This window comes from Pundamilia nyererei, unplaced genomic scaffold (assembly GCF_000239375.1).
Source record: "Pundamilia nyererei isolate P.nyererei 1_Seehausen unplaced genomic scaffold, PunNye1.0 scaffold00020, whole genome shotgun sequence".
Classification (NCBI taxonomy): domain Eukaryota; kingdom Metazoa; phylum Chordata; class Actinopteri; order Cichliformes; family Cichlidae; genus Pundamilia; species Pundamilia nyererei.
Genome location: NW_005187421.1, coordinates 4,652,953 through 4,671,838, shown reverse-complemented (window position 1 = coordinate 4,671,838; position 18,886 = coordinate 4,652,953). Strand labels below are relative to the sequence as shown.

Sequence of the window (18,886 nt, the reverse complement as noted above, 5' to 3'; positions counted from 1 at the left end):
TGACCTCAAATAAATGGAAAAGCTGTGTATCACTTACAGAGAAGGCTTTTCCATGTTGTATGTAAAGTAAATAACAGTCAGTGACCTGAACACGCTCACCTTCACCAAGGCTGCACAGTCCTCTGGATTTTTTTACTTGCTAGCAACAAAATACTGAAAACATAGTGAGCTCATCTCCATGGCAATATATCAAACCTAAACCAACACATAGACACTTTAACAGAATACATTTGATAAAGTTCTAGATTTTAATGCAAATTCATGGGATTTTCCTTTATTAAACCTCTTATGCAGTCATGTATAATAAAGCACTAACCTGAGGCTGCTGCCATAAAGACTCCTGTCTGCTAGATACAACATGCCCAACCTCTTCAGCTCAGCCACTGCCTCGGGGGAGAACTTCACAACACAATTTGCATATAAAATAAGATCAGCCTTTTACTTTGTGCATGATGCAAACTTTAGTTTTCCCTCTTTATTCAAGTAGCAGCCCAGATGGCAAGAAAATCCACAGAGAGACACCGCAGCAGCACTCGCTTCCATGTTGTGACAACAGCAGCTTGTTTTAATGCTGAAACCTGCCCCTTGTAGGTGTGCACCAGGTATAGGAGTCCTCTTTAAGACCTTCAGGTAAGGTTAAATATTGCGGGAAATGTGCACGCTATGTCCTCTCAGACCATGTGGGACACACCCGCCCTGCCCCGAGGATCATGGGAAGGCGGTTTTAGGTCTTTCAGGGAGCAGATGAGACACAGATGATCATGAGGCGGTTTTTCCGAGCACACCGGGACGAGGACTTCAGTCAGATCCAGTATCTGACGGCCAAGTGCACCCGCCTAGCTCATGACAAAGGTAAGTCACAAAGGTCAAGACGGGTTCAGCTGACTGTTAATCTCTTATCTACATGAAAACTGCTAGTTTACTACAAAGGGAAAAAAAACCCTCTTCTCCCTTCAGGAAGGTTATAATGTTGAGTCCACTGAGGCGTTCAGATTATAGTCAAGTAGTAGATCAGATGAGCAATGTCTATACAGCTAACAGTTTAAATAAGATGGAAATTAATATTTAAAATGTCATCAGAACTGCAGAAAGTGCTCCCATCCTTTTCTTTAGTCAAAGTACTGCTGGCTTTATTATCATGCTTTGCTACAAGTCAAAGTCCTGCACAGAAAAAGTTGCTTAGTATAATTATGTGACTGTTGAAAATGGAAGTGCTGCTGCTTACTTATAGATTCATGGGTTTTTAAAGATTGTTTTGTTTGTAAAAATAGTAAAGATAATAAACAAATGCCCGTCACAAATGTCCATAGTTAGACTTTACTAATAAATCTGAAAAATAAAGTAATAATAATTTGAAAAATGTCTTGGAAAAAAAGAAAGAAAAACTACATGAAACATGGCAAACATGTTTCAAAATATAAATTGATTAGCTTCAGTTTAGCTTAATTTCTAAACTTAATTTAGCTCAGTTTATAAAATGTATCAATTTTATTTTACACTATGATAAAGAGCATATGCTGAATGCATATTAATACATTCTGCATTCCATGTATAGGAACAGTCTGACCTGCTGTTTCATCTATTTATATGTAAATATCTCTTTATGTGCTGTTGCACTGTGTGTGTGTGCAGTGGAATCCACTTGACCCAGAGTCAAATTTCCTGAATGGAAAAACACGCTTGCCAAATAAACATCAAATTCAATCGAAGGTCACAGGTTTGTTAGAAGAACCACACATGTTTTGCGTGAAAAGAAATACTTTCATCTTTACGCTGTCAAGTAAAATGTGACGAACTAAAACACTGATCTTTAATGAAAACAGGCTTTATTGCAGGGTCGCTGCATTAGTTTGAGCCCGGTGTTCTTAATAAACAGAAAACAAAGTGCATGTTTCCTGCAGCAGATTACACTTTAACAGAACTTTATAGTCATTGTGCAACAGTTTCCAAGTCAATGCAGTCACAGTTACAGGGTATCTGACTAGAGCAAAGTTTATTTACAGAAATTTCTGGTAGTTTTTTTTAACATGTAATATAACTACAGTTTGTATTATCTGTTTTTATTGCAATCTGGGTCAGTGTTGATCTACTTAAAGCCCATACTGAGTTACAATGCACATTTACCTCTGTAATAAGATGTAAGAGTAGCGAGTGGTGACAGTGGTGTTATCTACTTTTTTAATTCAATTAAATTCCATGTTTAATTAAAATTTTATTCCATGTTATAAAATTAAAAGATATTGTAACAGGCTAAATCCTACATCAGTACTGATGTTAGTACTTGAGAGCCTTTCTGGTTGTGTGTTTATTGTTTTGGTATCATAAGGATTTAGAGCTGTACTGACATAAAAACTTAACAATGTAACTAAGTATATTTACTCAAGTACTGTATTATAGAAAAATATACTATAGAAAAAAATCAGAATGTAAGTATTATACTCTACAAAATTGTGCTACATTACAACTTTTTACTCCTTAAACATATCACACACAAAAATAAGTACAAGCAAAACTAAAACAATCAGTGGTTAAAGTTCACATCTTAACTTTGTTTTTAAATTTTATTTATTTATATTCATTTATTCTTTAAGAAAATGTTAATCCTGAATAAAAAATAATTTGTTGCAGCAAAAACAATTACTGAGCAGCTACATTAATAAAACTACAACAATTCAGAGTTTACTTACTTAATGGTTTAAATATAGAACTTTTAAATAACTGAGCTAATTAAGTATAACTGACGGAATCGGTATTTTTAAGTATCAAAAGTAGTCTATGCAGTAGATTTTCTGCTTGGTAAAACTGATGTATCAGTTTTTAAGCAGAATTTAATTATTACATTAAGTGCATTAAGTACTGCCATACATACTGGCGACTGTTATACAAACTACAGAGAAGTTCTGATACACTGTTAATATTTTATTTTTAAAATAATAAATTTATTTTTTAGTTAACTTACTTTTTTTTTAAAAAAAATTTTCCCGCACTAATCAGTTAATGAAATGAAACCATCAGTGATTAATGTCTTTGGAGTGATAAGTGTCTGCAGTACAAAATTGACTGTTTAACATTAAGTATTTAAGTAAAGTCAGCCACACAGTTACATCTAATGTGCTCAGTTTAACTAACTCTTCTTGGTTTTGTGGCCTCAGCGGTGTTGGACAGAGAGTTTCTGGTGTCCCGAGAGAGGGAGAGAAGGCTGCAGAATGATCTGGAAGCTGTGACCGCCCAACTCCTCAAGCAAGACCAGCTCAATATGGACCTCAGGATGAACCAGACCCAACTCATCAGCAGGATCCAGCAGCAGCAGGTGGACCGATTATGACTTATCTTTTACATGTAGACAGAACAAGGCTGTCTGCTATAAATGTTACATTTATATATTCAACATAGATCAAATAGAGTAAGTTGCTAATAATTTACTAATAAATACACCTTAAAGTTTTACCTTCACATCTTACTTGCACAAAGCTCTGAGGTATTCGCTTTCAGTTGAATCTGTAATCACTGCCACTTCCCAATAGTTCTTGCTCATTCATACGCTACTCATTTTACAGTAGAAGTGGAAATAAATTACATTTTGCAGGATGTAAGTATTTGTTGGATTGTATTTGTTACTTGGTTGAAATTTAAACTGTCACTGAGTGTTGCTGCTGAGTGACATCTGTGTATATCTATAGATTTTCTTATTGGTTGGTTTCTGTACAGAAATCTCTCTCTTTTAAATATATTGCTTCTAGTTTAAGTCTAGTTTAAATCATTTAAACTAGACTTAAACTAGTTTAAATATTCTTAAGAAGTAGTGGATAAATACAGCTTATGAAATGAATAGGAAACTTTCCATTTATCCACATAATCTGTACCTCTGACATCAACAAATCAGCTCATCTTTGCTGTCTGTTAGTTACAGTGGAATTAAGTTTACAGTAAATGTGTTTGCACATGGAAAATGCTGATGTTTTGGCATTGGTTACTTACAAACTGCATAAGTATGAGCTACAAGAAGTAAGAGTTTTGAACCACAGAGACATTTCACTGAACTAAAGAAATCTAATGAGCATCAAAACAGCTTTCTTGTCATATTAATTTCCCTGGAACTTCTAAAATTAGGTTAAAGTTGTTTCAGCAGCTTATCAAAGTGGTCAGAAGGATTATTTTTCATGCTTTTAGAGACACAAGTCATTTTTCAGCAGAGCACAGCTCAGCATTTATCCTGTGTCCTACTTTAAGGTTGCACAGTAACAAATTATCAGGCCTCTTAGAGACATCAGTGGTATTTATTACAGTTTTGGAGAGCTTGACTCCTTCACTTTCCCCTCAAAGACAGTATCAGGTTTAGGCTTGTCCCAAACTCTTTGACCTAAAGGTGTGTCTGATATCACTTATGCAGACTGTATTGGAGCATAGCATATCTCCAGTGAGATTTGAAAAGGATAGGAAGTGCTGAAGTGTTCATGTGAGCACATCTGCAGTATTCTCAGTATGTCCGTGTCTTCCCCGCAGGACCTGGTGAACTTGCTTCGGCAGCGCGTGGTCCTGCTAGTGGAGGCGAGCTCCCGGGATGCAGAGCTACTGCGGCAGGTCGGCGCAGAGCTGCTTTGCCTGCAGAGCTCTGAGGTGAAGCTGGAGAGCCTGGTGGAGGAGCTGCAGGCTGAGGCCCAACACAGAACTGAGGTGGCAGAAAATCTCCAGACAGAGCTGTACGCTGAGGCCCAGCACAGAGCTACACTCACTGAGAGCCTCCACGCAGAGCTGCGCAGGTAAATCTTCAGTCTCTCCAGTATGACAAAACACGGAATCATGTTTTCTTTCTTTACTTTACACAGTACAATTTGGTTTACGTTTACTTAGAAAAACTTGCAGAGGTAAGCCGCAAAACACACAATGAGTTCATGTAATATAGGAATACATTTTTTTAACTTTAAGTTAATACTCTGACATGCTCCAAAACAGACACACATTTAGACAGTGGAGGGGTTCGGAGACATGAAAGCACCTCCTGATGTTTGATGAAGACAGTAGTTTTGCATCTTTTTCACGTTGTTACATTTTCTTTGTGCCATTTTTATATTATATTAAGGTATCTTTGTATTAACTTTTAAATCTCTTTGTGGCCATTTTGCATCTCCTGTGGTAGTTTTGCATCTCTCTGTAACTGACACCAGCTAGTTCTGAAACAATTTATACGTTTTGTGTCTCTTTGTGGTCATTTTGTTGCTCTTTGTAATTGTTTCAAAACTCTTTGTTGTTATTTTTAATAGAAATCTTGGATTACTTTTTAACTTTATTTTCTTTTTGTGGTTGTCTGGAGTCATTTTTGCCATTTTTAACATACTAACATTTGACTTTAGATGTAAGAGGCTCAGGACCTCACGACTACTCTGGGCTTTAAAGCCGTCATTATAATGCTGTGTTCTTACTTCGTATTCTACACACAAAAAAATGGACTAATCCACTAATTACTGTGGGTGGAACAGTGGTACAGTGGTTAGCACTGTCACCTCACAGCAAGAAGAGTTTTAAACCCCGTCTGGGACCTTTCTGTGTGCAGTTTCCATTTTTTTAAAATTGCATAGCTCTGGAGAAACTACCTTAAAATAGCCGCCTGTCCTCTGTATTGCTGAATTGTTAATGACTTGATTAAAACCTTATCGACATTAAAACATACACAATGAACATTAACCCAGATAAGGCTGCAGACAGAAAAAGAAAAAACATTAAAACGGTTGACTTTTGATTACCATCTTGTGGAAACTGAAGCCAAGTAAAGCTGTCACGGGCTGCCCGGCACAGAGAAGAAAATTGTCTCAGACTGTTGTTTCAAGGCTGAACAAAAACATCGAGTCTGGACCCGCGACTTTAAATCAGCTGAAAAGTCCTCCGAGCAGCGGCGAGCTTCAGTCTGCTGACGTTAAATCCCTGCAGAGTGTCGGCTTAGTGTCAGAGTTTGTTATCACATTATGACTCCAGAAATACAGATGAAAGAAATTTGGGCGTTCGCAGAGAGCAAAATATTTACCCTAAAACTTTTATCAAGACCAACATGTTTCCTTATCTGATGGCTACAAAGAAATGAATAAATGGACTGTGAAAAAACAAAATACATCTAAGCACACTACGATAAGAGTGAGTATTTTAGTTACTTTAGTAATGTAAATTTTAAGTATGAGTGTTTATCTTACAGTAAACTTTACATTGATGAAAGATCAAATAAAGATACTAAAATTAAACTGGCTACAAGCAGAGTTTAATGAGCTGACACAGGTAAATAAGACATTTTTCTAATTGTCATCAACAGTAAGACAGTGGAGCTGGAAAGGCTAGAAGAAACTAACAGGATGCTGACAGAAGAGCTGACGGATCTCCGCAGAACTTATCAGAAGGAGGTGAGAAGGAAGAGTTTAGGACTGACGTGGGTCAAAGCTCAGAGTTTACTGCATATAAATTCGAAACAAAAGGCTGAAGGTGTAATATTTGTGGTGCAAAGACTCTGAAAAGTGTCTCTGAAAAGTCATGCAGAGACTGTATACAAAGGATGGACACAGCCACTGTGTTGCGAGGTCCTGTTTTGAACCATCGACTTTTTCAGGGTGGTCATCTTCATTCTTTGAAAGTAGATATCACAGGTGAGGGGGCAGTGAGGGGAAGCTGCACACTCATGACGTTAGTAACACTCAACAAGCTACTCATACCTTCCAAAACCTTCCATACTTTTAGTTCTCTTTATTGTGTAGCAGTTTACACATTTGCCAAATCTCTTCGGGGTTTGCGTCAGGAGGGGAATCTGCTGTAAGAAATCTGGATACAGTACGTTTTATTGAAATCGCTGGTAAATGTGCAGGTCTATATTTTGAAGGTAAAACTATTTTAAAAGTAGTCGGCACTTTCTCTCCAGCCTGAGCTCCTTTGGTAATTTGTTCCACATTTGAGCAGCTTCACCATGTTTTTGTTGAGTAGTTCAGGATGAGCCAAGCGGAGAGAGCTGCAGTGTTTGCACTGCGTCTGGAGATCTGATATGCGTCCTTACTGATGATTAGGATTTATGGAAAAAGCAAAAGTATTTTAAAATGATTCTCTGCTGTGATCTGAGAACTGTTAGATAAACACTGCTGAAGAAACAAACTCATATCAGGCCTCTGAAGCACTAAAGTAAATACTGCTGTCGGTAAAAGCAAACTGTCCATAGCATCATAACAAAAAGTACACAGTGCTTTATTAAACAAGAAACTGCAAGACAATAAAAAAAGAACGTTGAGAGGCTCATGGGTTTTGTCAGTTATGTTGATTGTTTGTTTTTAATGATCTTCGGATAGTGTGTCACTTCGACTTATGAGATAGCCTTACTGCATTTCCTTTCATAAAGGATGAGCCAGTGTGTCTTGTGGTAAAGCAGGTAATAAAGGAAGCATCAGAGCAACATTCCTTAGTATGTATATAATCTGACCAGCTCTTATTATGGCTGCTACGCAGATACTCATGGGTCAGTTCATTCAATTAGGAAAATTCATAAGCAAAATTGACCATAAACTGCACATCGAGCAAGTAAAGTAATTTCCTTATTGAGGTAAGAGCAGTCAAGCATTTGTACCTGAAAGGTGCAGCATGCAGGCAAAACAAGGAGGGCTCAGGACTATCACATATAACATCAAAATCCTCTATTCTTGGACCCTGAAAAGAACCACCCTCTAAAACAACCTATTAGCTGTACATGATGGGAGAAATCTCAGCAGAAGCACCGGGGGAGACATCCCTTCATCAAGGCAAATGCTGCTGGAAAAGAAAAAAAGTGTAAAATGCAAGACTTTGGCTAATGAGGAGGTTCAATAAAATCATCAGTTTAGTGATTGCAGTGCTGATTTTGTCCAGCAGATGTCAGGATCAGACACTTATTTAAACACTGCTTTGGCCTTTTTTTGGGGTTGAAACACAAATAAAACTGTTGATGAGTGACAGAGCTTTAATGAATTTGCCGTGAACGGGGATTATTTCTCTGTAGCCGGCTCCTCCAATCAGAAGTAATGGATTAACACTGTTTGTGCGGTCTCAGGTTACTTCAGGTCAGTGTGGCAGAGTGCCAGCTGTGAATAATGATCTGCCGCTGGATTCCGAAAACCTCACGGTTCAAATTTATGTACTGTGTCCAAATTTTAAAAACTACAACCACCCAAGTGAGAGCACTAATTCAGATGTTGCTGGCATTAGGTCTGCATTGGTGTGTGTCGGTGTGTGTCAGTGTGTTGGGTCCAGGCATTAGCGGAACATTCCTCATTTATTTACACTCGGCTTCAAAGACTCACTCCCGCATTGGCGTCTGCTTCATCCAGTCCATCAAACAGCAAACAATCCAGGTCTACAATTATCTTTCCTTTGAGACATCTCCACAAGGCCAAGAGAAGAGAACAACAGACTGCAGAGTCAGTGAGAAACTTCATGAGAACAATTATTTGCAGGGGATGAGGCCTGTAAATTATTGTGAAAGGCCTGGGAGCAGAAGATTAAGCCTGACTCCACTGGACCCGCTCATCTTTCCACATGACATGTCGTCTTTTCCTGATTTATATTTACACGCCCACATCATAATTTTCTAATTTTGTTGTCTTGGTCACATCCTGGTTTTGGGAGAAATATATTTATTTATTTGTATTTTTTTTTTTTTGAGGTGAGGGAACTGCAGCAGGAAAATGAGGGAAGCCTGAGGAAACTACAGGAGACGGCAGAGCAGTTCGAGTGGCTTTGTCAGCAACAGCGTTACTGGATGTCTTGTGTGAAGAGGTGAGTAGGGTTCTTTTTTTGTTTTGCTTTGTTTTTAAATATATCTCAGCTGTGTGTACCAAAAAACATAACAGGATCAGATTTTAAAGTCTTTATTGTCTGCACACATGCTCAAAGTTGATGTAAACGAAACCCTGAAAACCCCTTCTTAATATAAATAATGTGGTTCTGCATAGAAAATACATTTGTAAATGATTATTGGAAAGGAGACTTATCTACTTGCGTTTTTATCTAGCTGGAAGTGAGTAAAGTTCTGATTTCTTATAATATACAAAGCATCTACCAGAGTTAATGCATGTCAAATGTGATTAAAATAAACAAGCAAACTATTCCAGTTGTTTAACTGACTGTCATTTACTCAGACACAATTATTTTTTATTTGTATAGAAATACTTGATTTATTCTAAACAGTGATTAAAGGTACTTTTTGCAATTACCTTCTGCAAATGTCATTAAACATTTCACCACAAGATGGCAGTGTTTTACCAGAAAGTTACCAGAAAACACAACAAAAGTGTGATAGTAACAAGAATTCTTTAAAATGTTGCGTGAATACTGCTGTAATGGGTGTTTTTGGACTTAAATCGGATTAGACACTCAGTGCACCATCATGTGGATCAAAGTGGTATTACAAGAGAGCACAGCCCATCCTGATTTCTTGATATCACTGCAACACAATACAAAGACATCAATAGATGTAACATCATAGCTGTTGTTGAGAGATTTGGATGAATTTAAAAAGTTTTTAAACTATTTTTTAAGCATTAACATCTTTGATCTGTCTGTTTTTTGTGGCAGAACTACAAAGCTACCTAAAATTCCCATGGTATGATTTGGCCTTGTTATGATGTTACTGGTAGCACTGTGTTAGTATGAGCTACACATACTCACAATAAGCAGACACAGAGGGACCTAATTTACTTTGTAGTCTGCTTTCTACCCATCTTATTTACTTTAACTCCGTCTTCACCATCTTCTCTGGGGAAAAAAACTTCAAAATTCAATTCCCAACAAGCCTCTGACTGCATCTTTGTGCTGCCATGCAGGTTGGTTTGTCACAGCTGAAAACAGCTGTCTGCACCAGCTGGAAACAGCAGTGAGGGTGCACCACAGCACATAAGCTGCTGCAGGTCGTAAAACTGAAACAACATGCTTAAAGGTGCTAAAATGCATGCCAAATATCCTTGGGCAAGATACTAACCCCATGTTTGCCTACTGGTGGTGGTCAGAGGGCGCGGTGGCGCCAGTGTCCGGCAGCCTCGCCTCTGTCAGTGCGCCCTAGGGCAGCTGTGGCTACAATGTAGCTTGCCATCGCCAGTGTGTGAATGTGTGTGTGAATGGGTGAATGACTGAATGTAGTGTGAAGCGCTTTGGGGTCCCTAGGGACTAGAAAAGCGCTATACAAATGCAGGCCATTTACCATTTACCAAAATGTTACGGACAAGAGATGTGGAAAGAGTGTTGTAGCTTCCAAAAATGTCACAAAAACCTCTTTTTAATACTTTTATATGTCTCTTGTAATTAAAGAAAGACCAATAAGTTGAGATAGAGGTCTGACAGCTGAGTTTGCTAGAAATTAACTAAGTACTATAGTGTATGTGGGTAGGATACCACTCATCATCATGCATTTAGGTCACAGAAGTAACCATAAGTTTCTTTAAAAGTTAACTAACCAGCAATGTTTGTTCATCAGTCAGAAAGCTCTGCTAGAATCCCCGAAAGCCCTTCTAACACACTGGATGATATTTTTAAAGCATCTCCCATGTTTCGCCTTTATAACTGAAACAAGAAACATTGCAGCCTTAAGGAATCACTTAAAATCTGTTTTCGTGAGTCACTAGATCAACTTTATACAAAAAAATAGAGATTGATGATTCTTGAAGAAAGTTAAGTGCTTTCAAACATCTCCCCTCTGTGACCCAAATGTTTCCTGTTAGTGTCCCAGCCTTAGGCCCCAGAATTCCTCACATTAAACTTTCCAAAAGATTAATACAGATTTCATGTTGAGGATAAGTTGGATCGTATGACAGTCTGTCAAGGACAGGGTAAGAAACTGAATTGTATTGTTCTGTTGGTCTGGTGTTTACATCAGAGGAATTTTGACTGAGAGCGTAAATGTGCATTTCCCCCCCCTATCTTTTCACTTCAAATTGATACATTGATATATTACAAGCCCCTCTCCAGAAATTTCTAATGCAATCAGTACAGGTAGTGCACATAACTCATATTCTGGGCCCTGCTTATGCACATTGCATTAGACACATTGGCAAACTCATATCCAAAGCAGCTAAAATTTAGAAAGCACACGGGGGTTCAACATCTTGCTTTAGGACATTTTTACATGTGGATAGGAAGGTCTGGAAATCAACCCTACAATTTATAACCCCCTCCTCCAGCCAGGCTACATGCTGCTGCTGCTTCCTTTATAGATTAATTAGCAAATATTTAGAAACTCGTGGGATTATGTACGCTGTGCTCGAAGAGTTGCTGAGTTATCATATTCTACAGGTTCAAAGACTGCCTCATGGAGGAGAGAGAAGCTCTGCTGCGACAGGTCAGCAGGTTGGAAAAGAAAGCTGAGAAACTAAAGCGTTCACACGACGGCAGTCCAACACGGAGACTTGTCTGCCCCCTTCAGGACGCCGAGGGCTGTGACAGGTAGTGATAGATGAACAGATTTAATGAGGAACTAGTTCATTATTATCTGAGTGTCTTTTTCAACTTTTACTCACCTTATAACACATTTAAACTTCCTGTCTCTTAAAGCAGTTTAATATCATGGGAGGCAGACACAGTGACCAACCTGGAGTCTCAGGTGGAGAAGTCAAACATGCTGTGCGAAGAGCTCCTCGACCAGGTATCACTTTAATTTTTTCTTCCTGAATGGTTTTCTTATCGAAATTTGCTGCAGAAGAAATCTTCTCACGGCAGCTTAAAGGTTACTCAAAATGTCTCCACGCCTGTTCGGTCTCGTGAAATCTCTGATGACACGTGGAAACCTTGGACGTGAAACATTAGACCTTCATTACAGTGCCAATATTCATTCGAGTATGGTTGCCAGTCCCCAGAGGAGCTGCCGTGCTGTCAGTTCTTCCAGAAATTACAAGTGTGCTTTGGATAAACGTGTCTAACATCTCTGCTGTGGATCGTCTAAAGGGCACACTTTAAGGTACCTGTGTGGCTCTGTTACTTCTCATGTGTGGAGCACGGCGGTGATTATTTTCTGTAATAATGTTATGAGAAACTGAAGTTTCGTGGCAGCTCGAAGTTTCGAATGCTTGCTGGCTCTCTTCGCGTGTCACTGCAGCCCTCAGATGAACCTTTATTTTACGAAATCTGGTGGTGATCTCAGGACTGAAATAGAAGACATGAAAAAAGAGAGCTAACATTCATCTGGATGTGACTGCCAGTCCCTGAAGGAATTGTCAAATATCCAGGAGACTCACAGAACCACAGTCTAATAATTGTTTTTTACTTTTTATGGTTGAGTAGTCTTCAAGTATTCAGTCAGTAACCGCTGCGCGTTCCCCAAATAACCAAGTTTACATACATACAGTTCTAGTGTCCTCTTCATGAAGAAACTGTGACAGTTGGCATAATATGTGCATGTAAATGTGTGCTTGTATTGTCACTTTTACCGACCTTTCTAATCTAATAATACACTGTAACTCAGTGTATTTCAACCCAAAGCACCATCCTTCCTTGAATCCTTGTATTGGGACCCTTGTGGGGGCAGTCAGATGTACTGCCTCCTAGGTCAACAATCTCTGCTTAAACACTTCTGTATGGAACTACAGAAAAAGGTCCAATTTAATCATATAGATGGAGTTCTTGTTGGCTGCTAAACGTAAAAGTAGGCTGTTTGAACAATCGGCTCGTGCTGTGCTTTCTTTGGGACACCTGAAACATCGGCTGTTTCCTTTGGCCTTAGAATTCACGAACCAGTCTGTAGTTTCCCCCCTTTCCCCCCCTCCAATGTCACCTCTATCTCTACAGCCATCTTTTCAGGGTTTCGAAATATTTGGATCAAAAACAAGAGCAGACTCGTGTTGAAATATTAGAAATCCAAACCATATTCATCTGGTCACAGCTGCCAGTCCGCTGTGGGCTCATTGCAGTGCCAGAGAGTTTTCCAAAAGACTCTGAACATTCATGTGCACTGAAGTATCATCAGTGTTTTTAAACATGGACACACGAGTCTGTACAGCAGTCTGCATGCATATAGGAGGACTAAATAAGCCAAAAAACAGAACATTGAAAAAATAACAATCTGGGTAAAAACTGGATTTACAAATATCCACTCAGCACATAAAGTGGAACCATTCAAAGTTTTAGAAAGTCACCCTGCAGGACTGCTTCCAATAATAACTGATGACAGTCGTTGACTTTTTAGGTCTTTGGAGAATCCAATAGTGAAACACATCTGAAAAAGTTGGGGTAGCATAACCAATGTAACAGATGAAAACAGATAGAAATAAATTAGTTATGATTATAGGCGGTATCTAAAAGATGGTGTAGGCACAGTGACCTCACCCACTGACTTCTGGATTTTTCCATTTTGAACCATCAGCTTTAGTGTTTTTGGTCACTGCCATGTTGTTTTTGTTTAAATGATGTTGTTGAACCATCTAAGCTATCTCCTTGTAACTTGCTCTTAAGATGGGAACCAGGTGTGCAACCACTTGCAATCAGTTGTTATCGTCAAACCGACTTTGAATGTAAATAGTTGGCAGCAGACTGTCTCACTGGTGTTTTATCACTGTCTTAACACACCGGAGTCCAGTAAGACCTCATAGATTTTGAAACAGAAATTCCTCCACAAATAGTGACATAGTTGATGCAGAGCGGCAATTTAACTGCAACACGGCACAGGTGCTTGGTACCCTTGTATTTATACAGGAATATAACCACAATGCAACCAGTTGGTAACCAGTTTGGTTGAATATTGCAGACAAGTTGCATTCATTGACACAAACTCACTCAAACCTTCACCAGTCTGTCTCAGAGTGATTGTAGTCAGTCTGAGACAGACTGCAATTGCCTCCCACCAGGCAACCCATGCAGTCGCCTTGCTATCGACAATAGTCACCTAGAGTCTGAAGATGATGCATTTCAACCTCTGGGCGATCAGTTATTTGCCACAACTGCTTGAAAACTGGTCACAAAATGTGAAAAAATGCAATGCAATCACCAAACCAGTTGTTCGAAGGGAGTTCTTCTTTCCCACTACCTAATTTTTATGCACTGAAAGTTGCAGCTTAGTTTATGACATGTTCATTGCATATTGGATTTAATCAAAGTACCAGTTTAGATTGTGTTAGTAGTTTTTAATTCTTTGTATAACTGGGGCTTTTATTATTTTATTTATACACATCCATAGTATGCTACACTCAGAACTGAGTACACACAGTTTTCTGTTGTTGTTGCTGTGATGGCATTGATAGGGGCATCACATTTGCTGAATTTTCTGAAATGTCTTTGATGCAAATCGCTGAAAAGCTGAATTGAAAGAGGAAACTTGTTCAGGAGGATTCATATGTCTGACGTGTTGTGTTTGTTAAAGTTTAACATTTTGAGAGATAAGCTTATTGGGTTTATTTTCAAGGGTTAGTTGAAAGCATTGAAGCCTCTTTCTATTGAATATGAAGCTGGAGCGAGCAACTAGTTAGCTTAGCTTAGCATTCAGAACCGAAATACAAGGAAACAGTCTAGTTTTGTGCGCAGGTAGCATAATCTACCACTGGCTTTTCAGCTTACTTAGTATTGTGTTTTATATTGGTTGTTTAATCTATAAAATAAACAGTGTGAAAACAACAAATATGTCATTACTGGGATGTTTTCCATCACTCAGCAGATTCACCAGTGAGTCACTGCTCCAAGCCAAGAAAAGTCCTCTGCTTAATACCCATAAAACCAGAACGTTATGTTTTTCCAGTTTAGTTTTTCCAGTCTTTATGCTAAGCTAAACTAACCATATTTCTCCTGAGTGTATTCATTTGAAGAGCAGTGTGCAGATAGTAGCAGCCTTGGGATTGTTTGAAAGGATTCTGTAAGAGTGACCAGTGTAATGTTTTAAAATCTTTGGATAAAAGAAGAATGCACAACTCAAGAGCAAAACAGACATTCAAAACAGCGATAGTCATGTGAGGATGGCTGCCAGTCCCCTGTGGACTTGCAGAACAGCCAGAGCATTCATATAACTGATACTTCATGGGTACCAGAGTCTAATCAGTGTTTTGTTTTTCTGTCTGCAGCATGCTTTAAAAAGTTAGAGGGCTTTGAGGAACTTGAGGTTTCAAAGCCATTTTGCAATCAAATAGGAACCCCACGATGTCTCACAAAGAAGTCCTTCAGGAAGAACTCACAAATCCTGACAGGACCTCAAACACTTCATCCTCCTGCAGGATTTTTATAGTGGAAGGTGTCTGCCTGGCCACTTTGGGGATTTTTCAAAGCCCTCACATCTTCAGAATGACAAGTTCAGTGTTTTAAAAAATGGGGATAAGAGGAAGCCTGACAGACAGAACATAAGGCTAATAATCGTGTGCGGATGGCTGCCAGTCCCCCAGATGAGCTGCCAGGCTGCCAGAGACTTCAGAGGTGGCTGATATTTTTTGGGCTCCGGATTCACATCAGACCTTTTCACTGTCTGTCTGTCTGTCGGCTGCACATGGCTTCCTCCCAAGCCATTCGAGTCCTTTTCCAAAGCAGCAAAGAGATGACTAATAATGACTGGAGGGAGGTGATTGCCAATAGCCTCTGTGCTTCATTCCCCTCACCTCTCACAGACTCTGCAGTGCATTTCTTGGGATAATTATTCTGATTGAGTGCAGATGATGCAGAGTGGTTTTTTTTTGCAGTCCTTGCTGAGCTGAGAGAGGGAAGAAATTTAGCTGGAGGAGCAGGGAGCACCGGAGTCATAGAGGAAACAGCCATGAAAAAACACATTACCAGCTCTGACATGATTTATACAAATGGGAGATTCACATTGTGTAGACATAAGTATTGTTAGATGACAGAAAGAGAAAAGGAGGACGCTTACTGTTCATTGGGCTGACATCTGCAGAGATAGAGAGATGTGCTATTTCAGACAGAGTGGTGCTGCTGAAGTACAGGTGAATAAAAAAGTCTCAAATACTTGGCTAAATATCAGTGTGAATCTTCTTCTAGTGTTTAGATTAAGTAACTTATTGAGAGACCAATAAGTCTAACTCTGGTTCTCTGGGTAGTTTTGGAAATATAGGAGAAGATACTCTGCCTTTAAAAAAAGAAACCCTTTTAAATCAGAGTATGGCATCAACTCAGTTAAAATTCTGGGATATTGATCTGTTCAGTTGAATAACAGAGAGGATTGTTAATTCAATTCTGGTTCTTTTGTGTTAATTAAATTTACAACAGGTCCACTAGATGTGGAACAATGAGACAACCCCAAAACAGGAATGGTTTTACAGGTGGAGGCCACCGACCATTTTTTCCTATTGCTCAGTATCAATACGTCAATACATGCCATTGCAAGGTTTGCTGTGTCTCCCAGCACAGTCTCAAGATCACAGAATATACCTGATACCATGTAGTCTGATTGGCATTTGCCACAGAATACCATAATTGGCAGGTCCACCACTAGTGCCCTGTGCTTTTCACAAATGAGGGTAGCTTCACCTTGAAGACATGTGACAGATTTGAAAGGACCTGGAGAAGCTGTGGAGAACGTTATGCTGCCTGTATCATCGCTCAGGGAGGGACCACGGAGGGATGCACTGACCTCTACAGACTCAGCAAGTGGCATCCTGACTGCTATTAAATATCGGGGTGAAATCCTTGGCCCCACTATCAGACCATATACTGGTGCAGTGGGCCCTGGGCTTCCTCCCGATGTATGACAAAGCCCGACCTCATGAGGCAAAACTTTACAAGCAGATCCTGGAAGATGAAGGAATTGATAACACTGACCCCCACGCACATCTGACCTAAATCTAATAGAATGCCTCTGGGACATTATGCTTGTCCATCTGACGCACCAGATTGCACCTCAGACTATCAGGAGCTCAGTGATGCCCTGTCTAGATCTGGGAGGAGATCCCCTAGGACACCATAGGAACAAGTGCTGAGTGCCATTTTGAGTTTTGAATTAAATTACAAAGCAGACTAACCTGTTATATGTACAATTGCGTGTTTTGGAAAGCTGCAGAGAGCTTGCACTTTTTGCTATAATATATGCTGCTTGCAAGTAGATTTGCTTTTTACAATCGGTGTGGAGAATACACAGAGTTATGACAGCCACATTAACAGGGAAATACAGCTGGTTAAAATAGAAATATCCCTCAGTCTCACTTTTAGCATTCATTTCCAGCCATCCTTTGACCTGTACTTACTTTCTTTGAGGTTTTTTCTCACTCTCCATTCCCTTCTTGTGCACTCTTATGTTTATTGTCTTTGGTCATCTTCACTTACATTTTATTTTTCTGCCCTCAGGCAGGGAGCCCTATCGACGGATACCAAAAACCTCCATGAGGACAGAAGCCTGGATGTCTTTGCTTTCTTTTCTCACTTTCTGCAAGCCAGGAGATGCAATGTTTTATGTGTTTGTGGTTAGCTTACCTTCCAGTCATTGTTTTGAAAAACCAAACACCCTTGGAAAAACACACCCGTGAAACCACACACGCATTGTTTTGTTTCCACTATTGTTCATCGTGATATATGACCGAATTAAAATACAATGTGCTCCTGTCCCGCTTTTGGTGTCACACATGCACATCACATGTGCCTCGACTCTGTCTGGTCACATTTTTCAGTAATTGTCCATTGTTCAAACCTTGTAATCAACACCACTAACAAGAGCACAAGCACCTGCAAATGTTCTCTTTTGTTGTTTTGCCAATGAAACGTTGCAGGACAACCAGCAGCTGGCGTGCAGAGGAAGCAACAAATGTTCTTTCAACCAAAATGAAGCAATACTGATTATCCCCCCACTGGTACTGCTTGACTCTGATGAGCACATCGCTTCATTCATCAATTTGCATGTGGCTCAGATTAAACACGGTGACTCAGACGCTTTATCATATGTGAACCATATGATACATGCTTATTGCAAACGCAGTTTACACACGGTGAGCCAAGACATTTAAAGTATGCATTCTGTCACACCACAAACATTACACTGCAATCAACATGAGGAGCTACACGTTTATTCAGGACTACAGCAAACTTTCAACATGCATAAAAAAATCTTAACACTAAACCATTAATGACACAGGAAGCATCATTATATTTCATTGGCGGTGCTGGGACAACATTTTTTGTTAGCATGACAGGGGTTCGTTTGACAAACAGCGGACAAGATGTGTGATTTAAGTTTTGACTCCATGTTCAACAGGCTTTACACAAACTACACCACAGTCTCATAGCTTTAATGGCACGACCACCAAGCTCCTGCACTCAGTCCGATGATGCTGAATAGCAAACATTTGTTTGCAAATATCAAACATATAACTAAAACTTTGGGTATATTGCTACACATTTTATGTTTAAAGCTCACAACCAAAAACCTGCTGACTTCATGATGAGTGAACCATTAAAGTACTTACTGGTTTCAGGGCTTGATCCAGTATTTGAGGTAATCAATTTTTAGCCTGGAAATATCACTAATTCTCTATGTGAAATAAAAATTTTATATATATATATATATATGTTCATAACTTACATGATTAAGTTATGATTAACTTACATGATTAAGTTATGTTGGCCCATAGCCTATCAGTCCATAAATTTTACATGGTGTACTACAGAGGAGAGATAGTTGGGCCTATAAATTGTGTTATAAAAATGAAATTCTATATTTCAGAACTGGAGGACATATTCAACTAAATCACACCAGGACCACATCCATCTTGGAGCTCTGCCTTTGCTTCATTGTAAACCCCCAAATTGAAAGGTTTCTTGACTCTTTTGCTTAGTTGTTATGGTAACAAACTGACAGAAAAGGAAGTGACTTATTTGGTAGTTTATGCTATTATAGAATTCTTCCTTTTGCCAAATGAACGTATGCTCTTTAAAAATGAATTTATAACAGGTTACAAGCCTGTCTGACAGCAAATAAACCTCTAAACATCCATCT

General features: G+C 39.1%; 1 protein-coding gene across 2 annotated transcripts; it reads left to right on the top strand.

Moving 5' to 3' along the window:
* Nucleotides 1-565: 565 nt before the first annotated feature.
* On the top strand, nt 566-17,523 carry LOC102215992 (centrosomal protein of 63 kDa). Of its 2 annotated transcripts, none has more exons than XM_005726563.1 (8): nt 566-852; nt 3,153-3,310; nt 4,504-4,760; nt 6,299-6,386; nt 8,660-8,772; nt 11,281-11,430; nt 11,542-11,629; nt 17,245-17,523. In XM_005726563.1, the coding sequence occupies exons 1-8, from the start codon at nt 756-758 to the stop codon at nt 17,281-17,283; spliced, it is 990 nt and encodes a 329-aa protein (XP_005726620.1). In that variant the 5' UTR covers nt 566-755; the 3' UTR covers nt 17,284-17,523. The 2 variants fall into 2 exon arrangements, with proteins under 2 accessions (XP_005726620.1, XP_005726619.1); XM_005726562.1 differs by having other exon boundaries at nt 11,539-11,629; nt 17,245-17,522.
* Nucleotides 17,524-18,886: the final 1,363 nt, after the last annotated feature.

Bases quoted from the DNA above. Each gene is read 5' to 3' on its own strand.
- LOC102215992 (XM_005726562.1), top strand. From the start codon at position 756: ATGATCATGAGGCGGTTTTTCCGAGCACACCGGGACGAGGACTTCAGT. The intron at 853-3,152 runs GTAAGTCACAAA...TTGTGGCCTCAG, and splicing joins CCGCCTAGCTCATGACAAAG to CGGTGTTGGACAGAGAGTTT. The intron at 3,311-4,503 runs GTGGACCGATTA...TCTTCCCCGCAG, and splicing joins GCAGGATCCAGCAGCAGCAG to GACCTGGTGAACTTGCTTCG.